At 42.9% G+C, this 24,196-nt stretch overlaps 1 protein-coding gene across 1 annotated transcript in view; it reads left to right on the forward strand.

Moving 5' to 3' along the window:
* Nucleotides 1–24,196, forward strand: part of CCDC7 (coiled-coil domain containing 7) — a 297,769-nt gene that overhangs the window by 72,268 nt on the left and 201,305 nt on the right. Inside the window, 5 exon segments of the mRNA XM_083379044.1 lie at nucleotides 10,093–10,153; nucleotides 10,759–10,878; nucleotides 13,642–13,722; nucleotides 16,691–16,792; nucleotides 16,997–17,098. Of these exon segments, the coding sequence (XP_083235170.1) occupies nucleotides 10,093–10,153; nucleotides 10,759–10,878; nucleotides 13,642–13,722; nucleotides 16,691–16,792; nucleotides 16,997–17,098 (466 nt within the window).

Genomic DNA, 24,196 nt, shown 5'->3' on the forward strand with positions numbered 1-24,196 from the left:
CTAATCTCCTGCATTAGCTTTAATGTCTGGGTACACCCCAGTAACCCTTGTTCCATTAGTTTTCCTTAATGAAGGATTTGTCTTCAAATTTTATAATTTAATTTACATTTCCCCTTGTGTTAATATACATATTATTACATGGTATACTAGATTTCTTGTGTGGCTACTAAGATAATAACATTAAAAGTGTCCTTTAGAACAGGGCTTTTCAACCGGTGGTACGCGTACCACTAGTGGTACGTGAGCACCTAGCTGGTGGTACGTGGCATTGGATCTGGAGTCCCAGCCTCCCAGCTGAACAGCAGTGTTCTCTGGTCGGCAGCTCAAATCCGGAGTCTCAGCCAGGCAGGAGCATTTTTGAGCGCGACTTCTGAGTGCGGCTCATCTGATTTTGGGCTCCTGCCTGGCTCACTTAGCAAGCAGCCTTTTTTCCACAAGCAAGTGAGCTGGGCGGAAGCTCGGGATCAACTGAGCCGCGCTCAGAAATTGCACTCAGAAACGCTGATTTGGGCTCCTGCCCAGCTTGCTTGCGGAAAAGAGGCTGCTTGCTAAGTGACCTGGGCAGCAGCCCAAGATCAGCGTTTCTGAGTGCGATTTCTAAGCGCGACTCAGCTGATCCCAATCTCCTGCCCAACTCACTTAGCAAGCAGCTTATTTTCTGCAAGCAAGTGAGCCAGGCAGGAGCCCGGATCAGCGTTTCTGAGCGTGATTTCTTAGTGTGACTCAGCTGATTCCAGCCTCTTTTCCGTAAGCAAGTGAGCCGGGTGGAAGCCTGGGATCAGCTGAATCGCACTCAGAAATCACGCTCAGAAATGCTGATCCGAGCTCCTGCCCGGCTCGCTTGCGGAAAAGAGGCTGCTTGCTAAGTGAAATGGGCAGGAGCCTGGGATCAGCGTTTCTGAGCGTGACTTCTGAGTGCAACTCATCTGATCCTGGGCTCACTTAGCAAGCAGCCTCTTTTCCGCAAGCGAGCTGGGTGGAAGCCTGGGATTAGCTGAGTCACGCTTAGAAAGTGCGCTCAGAAACACTGATCCGGGCTCCTGCCCGGCTAACTTGCTTGCGGTAAAGAGGCTGCTTGCTAAGTGAGCTGGGCAGCAGCCCAGGATCAGCGTTTCTGAGCGCAATTTCTAAGCGCGACTCGGCTGATCCTGGGCTCACTTAGCAAGCAGCCTCCTTTCCGCAAGCGAGCCGGGCAGGAGCCTGGGATCAGCTGAGTCACACTTAGAAACGCTGATCCCGGCCTGCTGCCCAGCTCACTTAGCAAGCAGCCTCTTTTCCGCAAGCAAGTGAGCTGGGCAGGAGCCCAGGTGACACCGGCGCTTGCGGCTTTTCCACAGCACAGACTCTAGGGCTGCTTCGTTCCCACTTGGCCTCTTACAGGACCCGGGCTGCCTGCAGTGGTGGGAAACGCAGTGCTTCTTTTTCTGCAGCAGTGGAGTGCAGGCGTCGCTTGGGAAAGACTCTGCGAGACGCGTCTTTGCAGCAGGTTCACTTTCTGTTATATATCGGAGGTTTGAAAGGCAAGCTGCTCCCAGGGCGTAAAAGTAGAATCCAAACGGTATGAGTGATGCAGCTCTCCGACTCTCTGCTTTAGGCTAAAACAGTCTCAAAGTTGGGTCCAGAGATTACTTCGCCCGAAGGAAGGGTGACTTGGTGGCGATGTGGGTTTGTTTCCTTTGGAGGAGGGAGAAAAGCGTGAGTCTCTTCCTTCGGGCGGGTGCAAATGTAACTTAAGAACGGTAGCAATGCGGCCAGAAATGGGTATCCATCTGTGTGGATGAGAATGCGCCGCTACCTGCCAAAACCAGGCTGGGATCTGGGCGGCGTAGCACAGGATGGAGGGAGGGAAGGAAGGAAGAGACAAAGAGGGAAAGAAGGAAAGGAAAGAAAGAAGGAAGGGACAGTGGGAGAAAGGGAAGGCACTCATCCCAGTCCCACTCCCTTCCACCAGAGACCCACGGATCCCCCCCACAGGCACCCACAATCTGAGTGATGACCTGGACATTGATCACATGACCCTGGGACACTGAATGTTATAAGTATGAATCAGTTGCCAAGCATCCGAATGTAAATCACATGACCCTGGGGATGCTGCAACAGTCATAAGTGTGAAAAATGGTCATAATTCATTTTTCAGTGCCATTGTAACTTCAAAAAGTCACTAAGTGAATTGTTGTAAGTCGAGGACTACTTGTACTTTATTATTTTTTTCCTTTTTTTTTTGGGTCAAGTTTTTGACACCTTGCTGGGTGACTGGTGGTACTCTCATATTGCCTTATCCTAAAAGTGGTACAATGGGTGAAAAGGTTGAAAAGCCCTGCTTTAGAACGTTTATTACACCAATCAGTAGGCATTCTCTTCTCTCATGCCTTTGTCACATTGTGCAATTTTATTTATTTTATTTATCACATATCTAACTGTCCTTTCAATGCAAGTGCATCTTTATTGTTAGTGCATCACAAATATTTCTTTCTTAAACTCTGCTTTCTCTTTAGACAAATCTTTAATATTTTACAATGATTTGTCCTTTTTAAAAATTTTCCATAGGAACAAATGTTGTGGTCATGCCACTGATTTCCTGTGTCATGGTTCCGACAGAGACAAATAAAGCAGGACTCTGAGGCTTGGAAATTCCTCAAAGAGTATGTTTTATTAGTTACAAACTATCGGCACATCAAAAGTGAAACTAAGTCTGAAGACACATGTAACATTTCCCCAATACAAAGTTAAGAAATCCCACCCCTAAAGCTATGCAAGCAACTGTTCCCCAATACATCTTGATGTGCTTTTCATGAAACGCCTAGCCTGCAGTCTCGGGAGCAGCCGTTGACCTTGGTTCCCATGGCATAAAAGTTTATTTAGACTAGCGAAGCACCTGGCAATCCTCCCTCCTTCCTTTCTATGTGTCAACTGAAAATGAATAAGGAAGATGGCTACAACCACGCTCATTTTTAAAATTAACATTCGGTTCCCCATCAGAAAGAGTCTCCTGCAGGGCTAAGAAAACACAGGTTAAGCATTCCCTCGAGGCTTGTGAGGGTATTTATTGTAAAACGTCTTTATCAATCTATCCGCTTTCATGTTTGTACATTTCACCCATGTGGTTTCTGAAAGGGGGTAATCTTTCCACTGAACAAGGTATTGTAACTTTCCATTGTACAACCTAGAATTGAGAATACATTTTATTTCAGAATGTGTCCCTCCCTCCACCACTATTGGACCTGGCGGCTTCTTTGGGACAGGTCTCAAATAGGATTCTGACACCTATTTCCATAGACTGCAGTGAAATAGGGTTGAACTTTCCCCAACAACTGGTAGTTTCAATTCCACTGTGACAGGGTTAATTATTTTAGGGATAGGATAAGGACCAAGGAATTTTGGCCCCAATTTTGGCCCCTCCTCCCTCCTTTGTGTGAACCAAAAATGAATAGGTGCTGGTAATGACCTATAAAGCCCTAAATGGCTTGGGTCCGGGATATCTGAGGGAACACCTGCTGCCAGCATCAAGTTCCCTTCGTCCAGTGCGCTCCCACAGGGAGGGTCTTCTCAGGGTGCCACCTGTAAAAGATTGCCGGCAGGTAACGCCCAGGGGGAGGACCTTCTCAGTGGGTGCGCCTGCCCTCTGGAACAAGCTGCCCGTGGAGCTGAGGACTGCCCCCGACCTCCGTTCATTCCGCCAGGACCTGAAGACCTGGCTCTTCGAGCTCTCTGGCCCAGGCTGAGAATTTTAATTTTAATTTTAATTGGGTTTTTTTACTCTTTCAGGGACTGTTATAATGTTTTTAATTGTTTTTAAATTTTGTATTTCTTGTTTTAATTCTCTGTAAACCGCCCTGAGTCCTTCAGGAAAGGGCGGTATACAAATCCAAATAATAAATAAATAAATAAATAAATAAATAAATAAATAAATAAATAAATAAATAAATAAATAAGATGGCTACAGCCATGTTCATTTTTAAAGTTGACATCCTGTTTGCAGTTGACACCCGTTATCTTGGAAAATATGTTGCTGTAATTTTACAGTTAAGGTGATGGTAGTATTCATAGTTTGCATTCCTTATGTGGGCTATCTTGCAGGGCTGACATATCTTAACAGAGCCTCCCTCCTCCCATAACACCCCTCATGATACTCCTGTGCTCCTTACCTGGGAATCACACTACTTTCTGCTTAATAACCCATGTTTCTTGTGATTATGGCAATCAGGTTTGTTGGAAATTGTGCTGGTGATGTTATCACATGACATCATTTTTTATATTGCATCCCTTAGCAATAGCAATTTCAGTCTCAGTTGCCATTGAGCACTATATATACTTGCTTTTGGATTGTATTTTCAGCAGCCTTTAGCCTAGGGAAGAAGCAATCACATTTTCAAATTCTCCAACTCTCTTTGAAACTTGCTAAGTTATATCTACATTGTTTTCATATCAATTTATAATAATTTCATGTTGCAGTCCAATGTGGTAAAGTTCTTATTGAATGTTCGAGTATCTCTATAAATAATAGCCATTCAAGAATATAATTTGTTATGGTTGGTCACCATGACATTAGACATTGATTGTAGTTTATCCATCAGCTGGAAACTGGGTTCTACTTTAGAAAAAACCAGCCTGGCTTCTAGGGCAGTATAGTGGAGTGAGCCTGACTTACAGAGTTGATGAAAATTTGAGACTCTAGAATTCCTCCATGGATTAAGGAGAAGACAAGAGTTGCCATGTTTTGTTCCATACAGATTCTCTGTGAAGAAATCACAAAATACAGTTCCACAGAAAATTTGAGAGTTTCAGGGGCTGGGGAACATTCATTTTACCTATGTGGTATGCTCGGAATTTTCAAAGAAACACTGAGTTTGCTTCCTTCCCCTTTTATTAATTATAATGTATAAATAAGTTGCTTATTACTTATTTCTTTGGAGTTAAGAACTTTCCAGAAGTCAGGTTATATTGCATTGGGAGACTTACCTCTTAACATATATAAAAGAAGTTCTGAATAAATTTAAAGATTAACAAGAGAAACTTTATCTTTTTGAAAAACAGAAAATAGGGGACAAAAAATAGATTTTGGAAAATTAAGAGGCTAGATGTATTTCAAAGAGTATTTCTTGTAGGGTGCAAGAAAATCTTTGAAATTAATTGTAAGAAGTCCTATGAGAAAGTTTTATTGATTGGAAAATAAATAGACTTGAAGGCTGGCTATAGGGAACCTAGAGAAAAGGAAGGATTACTTTTAAAGGAGAATAGACCAATTAATAATGGAGAAACACTATTTGAATACAGAAGAAATTAAGACTGGGAACAAGTCTTAATTATTTACAAGATTGGGTGATACTATAGTGGAGAATATAGAAAAACAACAGATTTTATTGGATAAATCAGATTGAGACTGATTTAAAAAGGATTTGGAGTTTAAAAATGATGAAAGGGATGTGGAAAAAAATGTGGATCTGAAAATGGATTTTAAAGTGCCAGGTATGGGCCTAATATAAGCCCTAACCCACCAATAAGCCCTAGTTAAAACCCCGCCCACCCACTTGCCTCTTCTGTTTCACTGCCGTCTGAGCCAGACTGCAATGCTATGGAGAATGCGTGGGGGAGGCTCAGTCCCCTTATCTGGTTCCCCCTCCGCTGTTTTTGAGCCAGGGGGTAGTGATGGCGAAAGGCCTCTCCCACTGCTGTGCATTAGCTGCATACGGCACTGGAAGGGCTTTCTTTGGTCCCCACCATCCCTGTCCCACCCCGCAGATCACCTGCCTGTGGTGGCGGTCACCTCCTTCCTCCTCCAACTGTCACTTTGATCCTATGGTATCACCTTGCAGTGCCTGGTGCCCATTTGCCATTTCAATGGCAGCAGCTGTGGAGGTGTGGAGCTCTGCATCATCTGGTGGTTTCGCCCACGTGGCCTACTTCACAGTTCTGCCCACACAGCCACCAAAGCTGCAGGTGGAGCCCCTGCCCATGCCAGATGCCCCTACCTCGCCAGAGCTGAAATGCCACTGTGGTTCAGTAGATGCCAACCCTCCATCTGGCAGGCCTGGCCAGCTGCTGGAGAGACACTGGCCCATTTCAGCGCCTGGAGCCCTTGGGGGTGGTTTGCTTTGCCACCTGCTTTCTAGCTCTATCACATTTCTCAGCCACTGCAGACCTGGAGAGCTTGCCATGCCACTGCCCAGATGCCCTCATTACCCCCAAGCATTTCTTTGCTAACCTGATTTCCAGCTCCATCACATTTCTCCATCACGTTTCTCTATCATATTTTTCCATTGCCACATGCAGGGAAACAAAAGTTTGTGGGACTAAAAATTTAATAACACCTTCCAACTTGCAGAAAAAAAATCTCGTGAAGTTGGAAGGTCTGCATCTACAGAAATGCGGCAGGGAAGGGGCAGCCAGCATGGGTGCTGCAGGCAGGACACCTGCTCACTTCCGCATGCTTCACATTCTCTGGAGCTGTGCCGGCGCTTTTGCCCTGGGCTATCGCCTCCCTGCTCACCTCTTGGGCAGGGTGGCCAGGAAGGCAACCACCCAGCATCCCTGGGGTAAAGGCCCCCTGCTCTTCCAGGAGGAGCATTGGCCAGGCTGACCCCTCCTCAGTGCCTTTCCTGACACTGCCCAGCATGGCCGCCACAGGGCTGTAGGGCCTGGCCTGGCCTGGGAAGGGCACATGTGACCCTCACCTGAACTCTCATGCTGGTAGTTGGTCTATGCCAATGCTCTGAGGTTGGCCCAGTCGCCACTGCACTTCGAAGCTCTATTTCTACCCCTTGAGCAGGCCACACCCTACTGTTTGTACTCAATATTGTCCTGTCCCACTCCCATGTGCTCGCTACCTGCTGTATGTAAGCCATCTCCTGAAAATAAGTTCTAATGAATCTTTTGGTCCAAAAAAAATATATAAGACCCAGTCTTATTTTGGGGAAAACATGGTACATGGGAAAAAATGTTGTTTTTTTAACTGAAGTACTAGAGAAATTGTGGAGATAGCCAAATTTATACTTGTCATAGGGAGGAAGGAGTCGTGTTTTAAGTTTTTTCTTTAGTTTGTTTGCTTTTCTCTTTCACTTTTTTACTTTTTGTCTTAGTTTGTCTTAGTTTTCTTATCCTTGTAAAATTTAAGAAAAAAGAAGCCACAGATTAAATTGTATTGGAAAATATAGATTTTTTTTTTAAAAAATGGATTGAATGTTAGGAATCTCAATTGTACAAACATCTTGTGATTTCACTTGCAAGACTAACTCTTCTTTAGAAGAGTGATTAGAAATATCCTTTTTGACTGAAGAGGCAGAAACTTTTAAATAACAATTTTTGTGTCTTTTCAAGAAATACAAAGTGCACTTTATAAAGTTTTATTTTTAAAAAATTAAGGAATATCCTACCAGTTTATTGAAGCTCCATCTCCTTGTGAATGGGATGCATGGAGACAGAGCTAATATCTCCATTTCAAAGTGCCCCATTCATAAGGTGATAGAGCTTCCAGTCTCTGTCAGATCTCCGTCCCAGGCAGCAGTTCAGCACTCCGTCCCAGGGAGGGATTCTGCTGTTGCTGCTGCTGCTGCTTCTGGGCTGGCCTGTGCTGCACCTCATTGCTGCCTCCCAAGCTCCATCTTTACCTGCTGCCCAGCATTTTCATGCTTGTCGGCTGGCTTGGGAAACAGCGGCGGTGGAGCATTTCATCATAGGGGAGAATTTTGCTGTAGCTGCTGGCCTGGACCCCGCCCCACTGCTGCCTCCCAAGCTCCACCTTCGTCCGCTGCCCAGGATTTTCATGCATGTTGGCTGGCTTGGGAGGCAGCAGTGGGTGGGGCTCAGCCCAGCAGCAGCAGCAGCAGCATTAGCAACAACAGAGTTTCCCTGGGATGGCTCTGCTGGCTCCCGCTGCACTCTATTTAAACTTAAGTGACAAGACTGGAGCCTTGGGCTGGTAAGGAGAGAGAGGCTCCAGGTGAGGATGGCCGCAACAGGGCAGGCCAGGTGATGAGCGGAGTGCTCTGCCATCACTACTGCTTCCCCCTTGGAGCTGCAAGACAGTTTCCTTTAAGCCTGCTGAGTCTCTGGTCTAGGCACTTAGAGTAAAATAGCACGCATCGGGCACAAGTGAAGCCGTTCTGGGGCGATTCTGCTGTTGTTTGTGGCAGCAGCAGCAGTGGCACGACATGCCACATGTCTTGCCGCAAGCGGCTATAGAAGTGGGGCAGCAGCGCAACGTGTTGGGGTGTGGAAGGCTTGGCTGCATTGGTCCTGTGGTAAGCGGAATTGGGGCCCATGGGGCAGCTCTCTGCCACCTGCCTCGTCTCGTAGCGGTGACTTCATCGGGCTCCTAGTGGACAGGGATGTTGGTGCCGCAGCTGTGAGGTGAGGCAGGTGTTGGGGGAAAAAAATAAGACCCCCTGAAAATAAGACCTAGTGCCTCTTTTGGAGGCAAAAATAATATAAGACCGGGTCTCATTTTTGGGGAGACACAGTAGTATCCTTTCAAGCCAGCTCGGGTTTGGGGCTAAGTGGTGCAGTCTTAGCTGATTTTACTCCTTTATCGAAGGCAAGTCCCAATGGCATGCTACAAAGCCTGGTACTCTCTCCACTCGCTTTTAACGTATAAATGATGCTTCTGGGTGAGATCATCTGCCATCATGGAATGAAGTACCATCGGTGTGCTGTTGATACTTAGTTTTACATCTCCATCCTCCGTGACCTAAATAATGCTGTCACTGCCTTCTCATGGCTGGGGAAGGGATCTGGCTGTGGGATAACAGACTTCAGCTGAACCCTAGTAAGACTGAGCAGCTTTTGGTACCTGATATTTTGGAATCTGAGACTTTTAACGTCTTTAGTTTTGGATGGGGTGACATTGCCCCAGAGAGCTTCAGTGTACAACTTGGGGGTTCTTCTAGACTTGTGATTTCTCCTCAAAGAGTTGTGGCTAGAAGAGCCTTTGCACAATTTTGTGTTGTGTGCCAGTAGTGTCCTTTCTTGAATCATGAGTCCCCCACTTAGTCACTGAAACCCTGGTCATCTCAGTCTCAGACTATTTCAACATGCTCTATATGGGGTTGCTTTGAAGAATATTTGGAAGCTACAGCTGGTGCAGGAGAAAGCCACACAGACAGTTCTGGGGGCTCTTAGGGTGGTTCATGTTACACTGCTGTTCCATGAGCTGTGCTAGTTGCCAGTTTGCTTCCAGGTTCAATTCTAGGTGTTGGTTCTTATCTTTAAAGCCTTTATGGCAGGAGTCCAGGTTATCTGAGGAACCATCTCATCTCGATGGGATTGGTTCATCCCACCCACAGTGGCAGAAGGGGAATGCTCCAGACCCTGGTGTCCAGCAGAAGAGCCTTTTCTGCTATGGTTCTACTCCTCTGGAAATTTTCCCCCTGAGATGAGATCCACACCCACCCTTTTGGCCTTCCAAATGGGTCTGAAGACCTGGTTCTGCCAAATGGTCTGCCATTCTGGAGATGGTTAATGGACTAAAACCCCAATACTTCCCATGTGCATCTTGCTCCCTTTCATACTATCTATCAATTTTAAATCAATTTCAGTATTAATATTTATTCACTGAATGTTTAAAAGTTTTGTCTTGCATTTATTTTTCTAAGCTGCCTAGAGTCACTTCTAGATGAGATGGTGGCATATAAGTTAAATAAATAAATAAATAAAACCCCCACCCTCTTTAATCCTTTGATATTTTGGTGAAGCTTCTTCCTTGACATCTTTTTCCCCAATTAATATTTCTTTTAACTTCTATCACTAATTGTTCTCACCTCCTTGATTTCTACTTCTTGGGCTAGTGAGGTGTATGCCTGCAGAGTTGATTACACTATCTCCTTCACAGAGATAGCATGAAGTTGTGATGTGACAGTACATTCAAAAATTGTTTTTAAATTTCATACAGTATTCATATTTTTTCATATTTTTACCCAGTTGCCTCTAAATTAATATACAGAAGCTCTTTATTGATATTTTATTCCATTTCATAAAGAATGGATAGGAAAAAAATCACTAAATTGTGACTGAAGTAGATGAAAAGACCAGTAGATTTAATGTACATAACAAAAAGCAGGTAGGAATGTTCCATTAACTTTTTTTAATTATTTTCAATAGCCTTTAACATTGCAAAAAGAAATTCCAAGACTTGACATAGATTCAGTAGGACTTAAAAAAGGTAATTGTTCTTGTTTTGTTATTTTACTCTAAAGAATAATAAAACATGCATAATATCCTATGTAGTGTTCCTTGAAAACAGAAATCTTATGTTAAACAATCCTAGTATATTAATTCCAAAATACATTATTAAAACTGTAGTTTAGTTATGGATAAATCCTAAAGGTGAATTTTGATAGTGTGCATTATAAATGACTATAAATCTATATGATCTTCAGCCCCATTAAATAAAATATTTTTTGACTGTAACTGGATAAAAATTCTCCAACCCTAATCTAAAAGTAAATTCCATAAAGATAGGAAATACAATGATTATGCTATTCTTTTGTGCCATGTATATCTTGTTCTGAAAGTCTGCTCTAAAACTGAAATTCTTCAATTATGCTATGACTGCCAGGTAACATGATTCCACACAAACCTCTCTCTCTCTCTCTCTCTCTCTCTCTCTCTCTCTCTGTGTGTGTGTGTGTGTGTGTACAAATACAAGAATTAAAAAGGATCTCAAATATAACAATGCTTAAATATTTCTTAATGCATAAACCGCATGGTTTTAGTGATCTTTATATCTTGTGTTATAATACGTTAAAAAGTATTTTGATTTTATAGAGGAGGAAAGTCACCACTTGATCAGTAAAAGCATGGTTCAGTTAAAAGATAATTTGACTAAACTAAAGGGAATGCCTGAAGCTGAAACTTTAGCGAAACTCTTGCTTGAATCTGGCAAAGGTAAGTATTGTTGAAACATGAGAGCAGAACATAGTGCATTCTTTGATAAGTGTCTTCAAGATCATATTCTATGTAGGTGTAAAGTTTCATTAAGATGTCTTAAAAATTGAAATCACAAATAGTTAAGAAAAATAAACCCTGTGATTTGCAGAAGGGATACTAGGGTTTTTAACTAGATATTTTTAACTTGGTTAATTTAAAGTAATTGGTATTTTGCCATTGTTTAATCAAACTGTGTGTGTGTGTGTGTGTGTGTGCGTGCGCACACACATGTATATCCTTAATAAGACTAAAAATGCGAATCCTGGGTGTGTACATGTTAGAAAGAAAAGAATTGAGCACCAGGATAGAAAAATAAACAAACTGTTTATTTATTTTTCTATCCTGGTGCTCGATTCGTTTCTTTCTAATATATATATATATATATATAAGTATTATATATATATATATATATATATATATATATATATATATATATATATATATATATATAATGTTATGCATATATATGTTTAATATAAAAATATTTATGCTATACTTGTGATAAATTAAATAGTACTTGAGTTGTTAAAATACAGTATAAAAAGGTAAAGGTAAAGGTTCCCCCGCACATGCGTGCTAGTCGTTTCCGACTCTAGGGGCCGGTGCTCATCTCCGTTTCAAAGCCGAAGAGCCAGCGCTTGTCCGAGGACGTCTCCGTGGTCACGTGGCCGGCATGACTAGACGCCAAAGGCGCACGGAACGCTGTTACCTTCCCACCGTAGTGGTCCCTATTTTTCTACTAGCATTTTTATGTACTTTCGAACTGCTAGGTTGGCAGAAGCTGGGACGAGTAACAGGTGCTCACTCTGTTACACGGCACTCGGGATTCGACCCGCCAAACTGCCGACCTCCTGATCGACAAGCTCAGCGCCCTAACCCACTGAGCCACCACGTCCCTTAAAATACAGAATCTATAGCACCAATTCTGACTAAAAATCAATAGTCATATATATAGGAATATTTTGAATTTTATATGAGGAGATACTATTATTTATTTATGGGGTAATAATGTAAGTAGCAAATTGCCATGTATTTTTCATAGAATAGTTGATTTATATATTCATCAAGATTGATCTACTGTTAATCTGGAAAAAAACTACAAGCATTTGAAGCATCAATTTGTAGCAGTGATTCTTAGCATTTATCTAAAATTCTGTACTGACATGCAGGGAATGATCGCCATGATCAGCCTATAGAACTTTAAGGAATGTAAATGGCCAATACTTTTTAGCCCTTCAGGAATTTAACATAAATACAGAATTGCAAATATATACATCAATCATGCTATTGCCTTTTGGAATAAGAATCTGCAGAAAAGGACTAAGGAATTAAAAAAAACCTAAAATAACAGAAATTATGAAATAAGGATAAGGGTAAGAAATATTGCGAAAGCTACTTTATATCAATACTATTTGGCTTAATCTTTCCATTTTTACAAATCAGCATTGCTGTCATAGTGACCATATCTCATTCTATATATTGCTTACTATTTTTAAACTTAGGAGCTGATTACTTTGACCCAGAACACAATTTTCTAATCTTTGCCTTCGTTTGAATCCTTCTTCAATCTCTCTTCACATATTGTTTTAAAATTTGATCCTCATTCATTCTCTTATATTATCAAGCCACCTGAGCTTATTTCTTTCCTACTGGTCATTCATTCATTCATCTCATTCATTATTTCACCATCCACCCTTTTGATAAATGCTACTACTAAAAGTCTCTCTATTTCCTTGACAGTCTCTAACATTCTTTTCATTCTGTTCCAAACATCTTTCTTGTCCTCTTCCTTTGTATACACTTTCTATTTGTTCTTTTGGGAGATTAGTTTGTCTTCAAGTACTTTTAACTGAAGGATATATTTTCTTTTGCTATAATTGTTTCCCTTACATTTCATTTCTTTTTCTTCTGTACCTCTTGTTTACAGATTCCACTCTTTATAATGTCACATTTTTTTCCTTTTAATTATAGTAAATTCATACTATATCCATTTTATTTATTTCATTTCATGTAGTAATTAATACTTTCTCTTTTAATTCTAACTTTCAATCTTCCATATCCTGTAGTTATCACTACATGGGCTCACATCTTTTGATCTTTGTTGTCTATCACGTCCTTGGTCACATAATACTTTTTAATAAGATAAAGAATAGTCTAGATTACTTGTTAGTTACAGCCTTGCCACATGTAATACTCTTTACTAATTACATGGTAATAACAATTTGGGATATAATTTGATCAGTAAGCAATAAGCACTATCAAATCAAATTTTTATGCCAATCCTAAATCTATAATGAAGAGGATATTTTGCCATATCCTGAATTAGACAAACAATACAATTTCAATTGAATCTTACTATGCTTGGAACATGCTGTTGTTGCAAAGAGCATTTTGTAGTTGTGCAAAATATTTGATAAAAGGAATATGTAAATATGATTTTGAAAGAAAGTATAATTGAGCTGAAATATAAGTACCTTGCTCTTGACAGAGTTTCTTGTTACTTAAAAAAACCCAATAATTTTATTACAAGTGTCCCAGATAACTATCCTCAATAGAAATATAGGACGAAGAACAAGGATGGGTTAGGAGTGGCTATCTAATCTCAAAATACATTTTGTTCTCCTATATTATTAGGCTATGATATAAATGACGAAGAATTGATTCCAAAAGTTACGGTATATTCCTAACAAAATTCTAATTTGCTTTTTTTCAATGAGATAGGAAAATTACCAGAGAGACAAGAACTTGAGTTACTTCAAATGCTAAATGAGCTGGTAACTCCAGATGAAATACAGCAAGCTGGTAAGTGATAAATTAGGAACAATAATATGTAATTACCAACTATCAAAAGATTTCATATCTTTAGATTCATATTTTTTTTAATAAACTACTTTAAATTATACACTTGGTTCATCTGTGGTGGAGATATATAAGTAGATATCATCAGTGTACTGATGATATTACACCCCATGCCTTTAGATGATATATTTCAGAGGTGTCATGTAAGGAACAAAAGTTTTAAGCACTGAGCACCTCACATTGCAGGGTCCAGGGTTTGACCTCTTATCTCCCAGCAATTCCTACTAGAACCTGTCACAGAGGAAGGAGAACCATTATACTATAATGCCTCAATTCCCACTCTTGGAAGCCAATCCAGAAGGGATACATCATTGGTAGTATTGAATTCTGCTAAGAGATCTAGGAGGGCCAACACCATTCTCATTCTGTACCTTCCATACATCATCCACAAATGCTGTCTAGTGCTGTAACATCACCTGAATGCTGACTGAAAAGATAATATACATATAATGCACTTCATCTAGAACCATGGAGTATCTACTATCCATAACAACCTTATGTAATGAGGAGGAATTAGACAATTTTGTCAGGAGGAGACTGGACATAGTTGTCTAATATGATTGAATCTAAGGCTAACCTCTTAAAAAGGGGATATATCACACCTCCTTCAAGGCAGGTGGTCCCAATATTTCCTGCAAAAAGTCATTAATCACCATTTTGGTCTATGCAATCTCACAAGAGCCTGAAAGGGGATGGGTCAGCAGAACTCATGGTTCCAAGGAGTGACTTGGGAGTGACTGGCTCAATTTTTTTCTGCATAATAAAGGCAGACCTACTTCATTTCCATAGGACTTACCTAGCTAATGTCCAACTCGAAGTGAAATGAAATGACTTTATTCAACACATGCCAAGAATATTACTTACAGCAACCCAGCAAGGGCTTTCCCAGTCTCTTCTTAACTTAGAAGGGACCTGGTCTTCTGAATAGGGCTGCTGGCTCTTTATTTGCAGATGCAATGTGAGTCAAGAAGTGGAGTTTATTACTCTTATTGCCACAAGGTAAATTTTAATAAGGGCTCTCACCTGTGCTTTATTGGTTTTACCCCTTTGCCCTTTGCCAGTGGTGCTCTATGCATCTTCTGAGACTTTAGCTCTACAGCAGACATGTCAAACACAAGGCCCGGGGGCCGGATCCGACCCGCGAAGTGGTTTCATGTGGCCCACAAAGCCATCCTGGAAACAGTGAGGGAACGGCCCCCATTGCTTTGGCCCTTGCCCAGAGACCCTCCTTCTGCCAGACACCCTCAGATCTGTCCCACTCCTGCCCGGGCCCCCATAGGCACCCTTGATGCAAACAATGTAGAGCTGGCCATGCCCACCCAGTAGGCCATACACACTCTAGCCACACCCACCCAGCAGGCCACGCCCACCCTGGCCATGCCCATCCGGCCCCCTGAGGGCAACCGCAATGCTGATGCGGCCCTCAATGAAATTGAGTGACACCCCTGCTCTACAGGATCCACATTCATAGTCTACACAGGCATGATCCAGTTTGGACCCCTGGTTGCATGTTCATTCCAAGCTGCCCCAAAACCCAGAGCTTTGAGGGACAAAAAACATGCACCAGAGTTGACCAAATAGGCTGCATCTCCCGCATTGTGGCTTTGGCCCAGAGAATTCTAGGGCCAACATAAGAGTAATTAATAAGCTTCTTTCATACATCATCTGTTGGGAAAGGGAAAATACCTACTGTATTTTCCGGTGTATAAGATGACTGGGCGTATAAGACGACCCCCTACATTTCCTGTTAAATTATAGGGTTTGGGTTATACTCGCCATATAAGACTACCCCTCTTCCAACGCACACCAAATAAAAATTAAAAAAACATCAGATTTGATTTTAATGTAATTTTAATTCAAATGCTTATGACATGCAGGTACTTAGTAGGAAAACAATAATAATAATAATAATAATAATAATAATAATAATAATAATAATAATAATAATAATAATAACAACCCCCTGCTCAGGCAGGAAACCCTATACCCTTTCAGGCAAATGGCTGTCCAGTCTCTTCTTAAAAACCTCCAGTGTTGAAGCATTCACCACCTCTGGAGGCAGGTTGTTCCACTGGTTAATTGTTCTAACTGTCAGGAAGTTTCTCCTATAAACATAAGGCTGTTTGTCATCAAACATGTAAACGTAAAACAGTGCAAGTGGATTAAACTTTTCCTAATTCACTCTAAAGCTTTCCCTGCGCAGAGCCTTAAGTAATACCAGCTGCCTGCAATTAGTGCAGGTTCACATCCCACCAGGCTCAAGGTTGACTCAGCCTTCCATCCTTCCGAGGTAGGTAAAATGAGGACCCAGATTGTTGGGGGCAATAAGCTGACTTTGTAATAATCCTGTTGGGGGGGGGGCGAAAGCCCTAATAAGCAGGCATATACATAGAATAAAGGCTATTGCTAAGCACATTGATTTGTGCTTTAAATTGTAAGCTGCCCTGAGTCTTCGGAGAAGGGCATGATATAAATGGGATTTAAAAAAAAAGACCAAATGGGAGATCCGCTCCAGGTTTTCCAGCCAGCCCAACCAGTTCCTGAGTCAAATGTGTCCTTAGAGCTAAGCAGCTGCTCTGGCTGCTGCATTCCCCACCTGCCTTTCAAGTTGGGATAGACTACAGCTGCTCTTCAACTTTAGAAGGAAAGATGCCCAGACCCCAGCCTGTAAAAAATCACAGACTGCAGCTTCTTCTCCAATTGGTCCAGCTTTCTCTGCGTAGACAAAATGGGAGATCCGCTCCAGGTTTTCCAGCCAGCTCTGTCCCTAAAGTTTCAGCACCCGGCGTATAAGACGACCCCTGACTTTTGAGAAGATTTTCATGGGTTAAAAAGTCATCTTATACACCGGAAAATACCGTATTTGGTAATAATAATTATATAATATCTCATTTTCTTTCAATGCATACAGGTGAAAAAGAGGAAGATGAAAAAAAAAGAACTTTACTTGCAAATGTAGTATCGGTTGTTAGACCTTTATTGCAAGAGCTGCCTCCTAATGCTGATCTCTCAGGTAGAAATTGTAAGATAAATATTAAAATGACATCTTTAATATAGATTAACTATTGTTATAATAGTGTAGAAAAGGTAAAGTGGTGGAATGAATGTATCTTTATTATATCCAAAAACTATAAAGTAATAGAATTATAACTTTTAGTTTTGTATGTTTAATTCCTTAGCACCATTGGTTAGATTAAATGTCTTCCTTTTTTAATAGAGAAAGAAAGAAATGATCTGGCAGAAGAAAGAACAGCCTTCCTTTCAATCTTAGACTCACACTTAAAAGATTATCAACAAGTTAGAAAACACGAAAATATTGGTGGGTATCAAATTAGAATTATGCATCTTTTTTATTGAAAAGTTTTAAAATACATTTTAAAAACATAAACTCCCCCCTCCCCCTCCCCCCCACTTGCCTTCCCTCCCCCTCCCCCCCGACTTCCCAGAGCTGAATACAGGGTACCGTATTTTCCACGTATAAGACGACTGGGCGTATAAGACGACCCCCTACATTTCCTGTTAAATTATAGGGTTTGGGCTATACTCGCCGTATAAGACTACCCCTCTTCCAACGCACACCAAATAAAAATTAAAAAAACATCAGATTTGATTTTAATATGGTAATTTTAATTCAAATGCTTATGATATGCAGGTACTTAGTAGAAAAACTGTCACTTATAAACATAAGGCTGTTTGTCATCAAACATGTAAACATAAAACAGTGCAAGTGGATTAAACTTTTCCTAATTCACTCTAAAGCTTTCCCTGCGCAGACCAAATGGGAGATCCGCTCCAGGTTTTCCAGCCAGCCCGCCCAGTTCTTGAGTCAAATGTGTCCTTAGAGCTAAGCAGCTGCTCTGGCTGCTGCATTCCCCACCTGCCTTTCAAGTTGGGATAGATTGCAGCTGCTCTTCAACTTTAGAAGGAAAGACGCCCAGACCCCAGGCTGTAAAAAATCACAGACTGCAGCTTCTTCTCCAATTGGTCCCGCTTTCCCTGCACAGACCAAATGGGAGATCTGCTCCAGGTTTTCCAGCCAGCCCTGTCCCTAAAGTTTCAGCACCCGGCGTATAAGATGACCCCTGATTTTTGAGAAGATTTTCATGGGTTAAAAAGTCGTCTTATACGCCAGAAAATATGGTATTAACTTTTACAAACTTAAGCTAAAATATGCTAACTAACTAAAAAAAACACTTTAAATTCTATTGCACTTTAACTCCCCTTAAACATAACTAAATAACTAAATAATAATAACTAAGTAATAATACATCTTATAATACTAATAATTATTCATATGTTAAATGAAACTTTTTAGTCCCATATTTATTCTGAATATAATCGATCCATCTTCTCCATTCCAAAATATATCTCTGTTGCGATTGTTCTTTCAAATATGCTGAGATTTTTGCCATTTCTGCCAGGTTTGAAACTTTTAAAGTCCACTCTTCTATCGTAGGCAGGTCCTCCTTCTTCCAATATTGAGATACCAAAAGTCTTGCTGCCGTTATTAAATTTAACATCAATTTGGTTTCTATAACAGTACAATCTGTAATAATACCCAACAGAAATAACTGTGGAGAAAACCTTATCTTTTTCTTAAATATTTTCTGCATATTCCACCAAATTGTAATCCAAAAAGCTTTAACGTTTTTGCAAGTCCACCATATATGATAATACGTTGCATCATCACAACCACACCTCCAACATTTAGGCTGATAATTTGGATACATACATGCTAATTTTTTCAGACCTAAATGCCATCTATAAAACATTTTATAAAAATTCTCTCTTAAATTTTGTGCCTGTGTGAATTTTACATTTCTGACCCAAATTTTTCCCCAAATATCCATCGTTATTGACTCCTGAAAATTCTGGGCCCATTTTATCATACAATCTTTAACAAGTTCCATTTCTGAATTTATTTCTATCAATGCATTATATATCCTTCTTATATGCGCTTGACTTTGATCTCTGATTTGTTTTACCAAATTTTCATCAGTTGTCAAAATGCCAATATTCTGGTCGTTTTTCCATCTAGCTTGTAACTGCCCATACTGAAACCAGGTCTGAACTATTTTTTCTTCTTTTAAAATATTAAACGACTTTAATTTCCATACATTCCTTTCCATTCTAAGAATTTCTTTATATGTAGTCACATCATGTTTAAATCCCACACTTATATTTTCTATTGCATGTTTAGGTATTGCCCAAATTGGTATTTTATAATTTAACTTGTATCAGTATTTTTTCCAAACTCGCAACAGAGCATATCTTAATATATGAGTTTAAAAGATATTTTATTTTATTTATTTATTTATTTATTTATTTGTTTGTTTGTTTTTATATACCGCCCTTCTCCCGAAGGACTCGGGGCGGTGTACAGAGTAAGGTAAGTATACAGTAGAAACAATAGTAAAATAAATGAAACCGCAAAATCTATCAGGCCAGGCCGGCTTGCTGGAATAGGTAGGTTTTTAAGTCACGTCGGAAGGTGCGAAGGTCGGGGGCCATCTGGATTTCGGCAGGCAAGCAATTCCAAACGGTTGGCGCACCCACCGAGAATGCTCTCCCCCTGGGGGCCACCAGCCGGCATTCTCTGACCGGTGGCACCCTGAGGAGGCCCTCTCTGTGGGAGCGCACAGGACGGAGGGGTGTTGACGCTGGCAGTAGGTGCTCCCGTAGGTAATTTTATTATATTATTTATAAATTTTATATTATATTATAATATAATATAAATATATATTATATTATTTATTTATTTTATTATTTGTCTTATATTATCCACCTTCTTGTCATACAACAAATATGCATGCCAACCATATAATAAATCACATCCCTCAATATTCAATAATCTTCCTTGTGTTAAATTAAACCAATCACTAATTGATGATAAAACCACAGCCTCATAATATAATTTAAAATTGGGCATTTTAAGACCACCTCTTTCACGTATATTTTTCATTATCTTAAGTTTTACTCTCAGTCTTTTCCCTGCCCAAACAAATTTATTAATACCTTTCTGCCATTCTTCCAAATTTGAGTCTTTTTTAAGTATAGGTATCATTCACTGCTGCAATTCTTCCCAATAAAGACAATTGTAATTTTCTCCAACTATCTAACTTTTTTTGTACTTTTAACCATAACAATTCATAATTATTTTTATATAATTTCACATTTGAAACTGAAATATATACCCCTAAATATTTAATCTTTTTAACAATTTCAAATCCTGTTAATTTTCCTAGGACTTCCTTTTGTTCTTTAGTCATATTTTTAGACAATATTTTAGTTTTTTGCCTATTTATCTTAAATCCAGAAACTTTTCCATATTGCAAAATTATCTCCATCAAATCTACAACTGACAAAGTCGGTTGACTTAATGTAATAACCAAGTCATCCGCAAACGCCCTTAATCTATAATCTTGATCTTTTATTTTAATTCCCTTTATCTTATTTGAATCACGTATCTTGATCAATAATATTTCCAATGTTAAAACAAACAACAAAGGTGACAACGGACATCCCTGTCTTGTACCCTTTTCAATTTTACAAGCTTCTGTTAAACTACCATTAATTATTATTTGAGCTGTTTGTTTCTGATATATTGCCCTAATATGAATCTTTTGCTGCATAACCTTCATTAATCTATTTGCTAAAATTTTAGCAAATATCTTATAATCAGTATTTAAAAGTCTTTAATTTTTAGTTTGAGTAAGATCTTGATCTTCCTTTGGAATTAACGTTATAAAAGCTGTTTTCCACGAAGGAGGCACTTCTCCTCCAGACTGAATTGTTCTAAATAATTGTTTTAGAGGTTCCACCATTTCTATTTGTAAGTTTTTATAATAAATAGCTGTCAAACCATCTGTTCCAGGTGTTCTGAACCAGCCCTCTTCTCGCACCCCTAATCAAAAGAAGAGTCTGGAAAGCGTCCAAGACCAAAAGGCTTCTGCCAAGTTTTAATTACACTGTTACAAGAATACAAGAGCTTGACTTCTCAAACGGAAAAGTTGCTTTCAGCAACCAGCCCCTCCCCAAACACTTCTTTTATAGAGAGCTCAGGGCGTGGTCTCCCTGTGCCTCCTCCCGAGGAGTCCCATAGCCTTTCTTTGTTTGTCCCTGCTCGTCTGCCTCCTGCGTCGGGCGTCCTTGAACAGGGCCAGCTGTGGGTCATCATCCTCCGCACTCTCGGGCTCACACAGCTGAGAAGAGGTTCCCGGCTGAGGACTCTGCAAAGTCTCCAAATCATCATCAGCCGGTTCGTTTCCCTCCTCCCCCACATCTGAGTCCTCCGATACATCGGACCCGGCTGTCGGACCCACAGGCTGGCCCTGAGTCACAACACTATCCCGCACCGCAGGGCCCTTCCCCCGGGTCTGCCGATCCGGATGCGGTCGGGATGGGAACTGTTCGTGAAACGCAGTCACCAACGCAGGGGCATGAACGGCGGTCGCGTCTTCCCATGTGAAGTCCTCCGGCCCGTACCCTTTCCACTCGATCAGGTACTGGAAGCGACCTTTCAGCCAGCGGGAATCCCTGATGCTGGCGACCTCGTACTCGGGGGTGCTGTCGCCATCACGAGGTCCTGATGGGGGAGGTTCCGCTTGGCGAAGTGGACAAGCCGGTTGTTCGGGGACCAACAAGGACCGATGGAAGACGGGGTGCACGCGCAGGGAACGTGGCAGAGTTAAACGATAGGCGACCGGGTTGATGACGGCCTCGACTGGGAACGGTCCAAGGTAACGGTGGTCCAGCTTCCTCGCCGGCCGAGTGGATGGTAGGTTCCTGGTGGACAGCCAGACCCGATCCCCCACCGATAATGGAGGCGTATCCCTTCTCGACCGATCGGCGAACCTCTTGTAGTCGGCCTTGGCCTTCTCCAGCTGCCGTCGCACCAACCGATGGATCGCCTGTAACTCCGCCATGAATTCGTTCGCTGCCGGCTCCGGTGAGTCCACGGGAGAAAGGGGGAAAAACCGAGGGTGATAACCCACATTGGCCAAGAACGGTGTCATCTGCGTGGAGGTGTGCTGCGAGTTGTTAAAGGCAAACTCGGCTATGGCCAAATAGTCCACCCAATTGTCCTGCTGCAGGTTAACGTAGCAGCGCAGATACTGCTCCAAAATGCCGATGACCTTCTCGGTACCCCCGTCGGTCTGAGGATGATGCGCGGACGAGAGGCAAACCTTAATGTCCAACGCCCGCATCAACTCCTGCCAGAAGCGGGCTGTAAACTGGGCCCCCCTATCGGAGACGACTCTATCGGGAAGGCCGTGCAGCCGGAACACCTGTTGGATGAACATGCGACTAGTGGCGCGAGCTGACGGTAAGCCGCGACAGGGGATGAAGTGCGCCATCTTGGTCAACATGTCCACCACCACAAACACTGTCGTGAAGCCGGAGGATGGGGGTAGATCCGTCAGAAAGTCCATGGACACAGCCCCCCAGGGTCTCTTGGGCGTTGGCAAAGGCTGCAGTAAACCAGGCGGGGCCCCTGTCGCTGACTTGGCCTGCCTGCATGGGACGCAGGAGGTGACATAAGACTGGACATCGTGTCGGACTCGGGGCCACCAGAATGTACGGGAGACCAGGTTCAGAGTCTTGAACAGGCCAAAATGCCCCGCAGCCGGGTTATCATGACATTGGCTGAGGACGAGTCCCCTGAGTGGCCCTCCTGGAACATAGAGCCGGTCACGATAATACAGGAGTCCATCCGTGACCGACCAAGGCGAATCTGGCCCCACCTCTTCCTTCCGCTGAGCCACCCACGCCTCCTGCTGCTGCGCCTCCCGGATCCGAGCCCGTATATCCACCGGCTCCCGCACCGCAGCAAAAGACTCGACGGGGATCACGGTCCTGGGCGGAAGCTTGTCTTCCACTCGGGTGTACTCGGGCTTCCTGGACAGAGCATCCGCTCTCTGGTTGTGCCCGCTTGGTATGTACCGCACCCGGAAGTCAAACCTCGCAAAGAAGAGGGACCACCGGATCTGGCGTTGGTTCAAATTCCGAGCGGTCTGCAGGCTTTCCAGATTCTTGTGGTCCGTCCGGACCTCGATTTGATGCCGCGCCCCCTCCAGATGATGCCTCCAAGCCTCGAACGCCGCCTTGATGGCCAGCAGCTCCTTCTCCCAGATGGTATAGTTGCGCTCCGAGGGATTCAATTTCCGTGAGTGATACGCGCAAGGGAAAAGGGTACCGTTGGGCGTCGCTGCCTGGAGTAACACGGCCCCAATGGCAATGTCGGAGGCGTCCGCCTCCACGACAAACGGCCGTTGCGGGTCAGGATGCTTCAAGATGGGCTCCTTCATGAAGGCGTCCTTCAGAGCTTGGAACGCCTGTTGTTCGGGGGCGTTCCACTGGAACCGAGTCTTCTTCTGCAGGAGCCGGGTGAGGGGGGCTGTCAAGGCAGCAAAGCCAGGGATGAATGTCCGATAGTAGTTGGCAAATCCAAGAAGTCGCTGAATATCCTTCACGCGACGCGGGGGTTGCCAACTCTGCAATGACTCAACTTTACTCGGTTCCATGGCGATGCCCTCAGGAGAAATGCGGTGACCCAGGAAATCAATGGTCACCTGGTAGAACTGGCACTTCTCCAACTTGGCAAACAGCCGATGATTCCGGAGGCGCTGCAGGACCTGACGGAGATGCTGATGATGCGCTTCACGCGACGGGGAGTAAATCAGGATGTCGTCCAGGTAAATCACAACAAACTGGTCCAACAGATCCCGAAAGACGTCATTCATAAAATGCTGAAACACAGCGGGGGCGTTGGTCAGGCCAAACGGCATCACCGTGTACTCGAAATGTCCATAGCGAGTACCAAACGCCGTCTTCCACTCATCACCCGGCCGAACCCTGACGAGGTTGTAAGCTCCACGCAGGTCCAGTTTCGTGAAGATCTTAGCCTCCCGGAGTCGGTCCAAGAGCTCGGGGATGAGGGGCAGCGGGTAGCGGTTACGCACCGTGATAGCGTTGAGTTTCCGGTAGTCACAGCAAAGCCGTAACTCGCCCGACTTCTTTTTGACGAAGAGCACGGGCGCAGACACTGGCGAGGACGAGGGCCGGATGAAACCACGAGCCAAGTTCTTCGTCAGGAAGTCCCGCAATGCAGCCAACTCGGGCTCCGACATGGAGTACAAACGCCCCACTGGGAGAGGCGCATCAGGGACTAGGTCAATGGAGCAGTCGTAGGGCCTGTGCGGGGGTAATTGGTCCGCCTCTGACTCGCTGAACACGTCAGCAAAGTCGGACAGTTCGGGAGGCAAGGAAACCCCTGAGGAACCCTCCACCTGGCCGGCACAGATATGGCGGGTGTGGTCCACGCACTGCAAACTTGGGAAGGTGACCAAGTTCTGAGACCAATAGATCTGTGGATCATGCGCCCGGAGCCACGCCAGTCCCAAGACCACGGGGAAGT

Source organism: Vipera ursinii (genome assembly GCF_947247035.1).
Source record: "Vipera ursinii genome assembly, chromosome: Z".
NCBI classification, from domain to species: Eukaryota; Metazoa; Chordata; class Lepidosauria; order Squamata; family Viperidae; genus Vipera; species Vipera ursinii.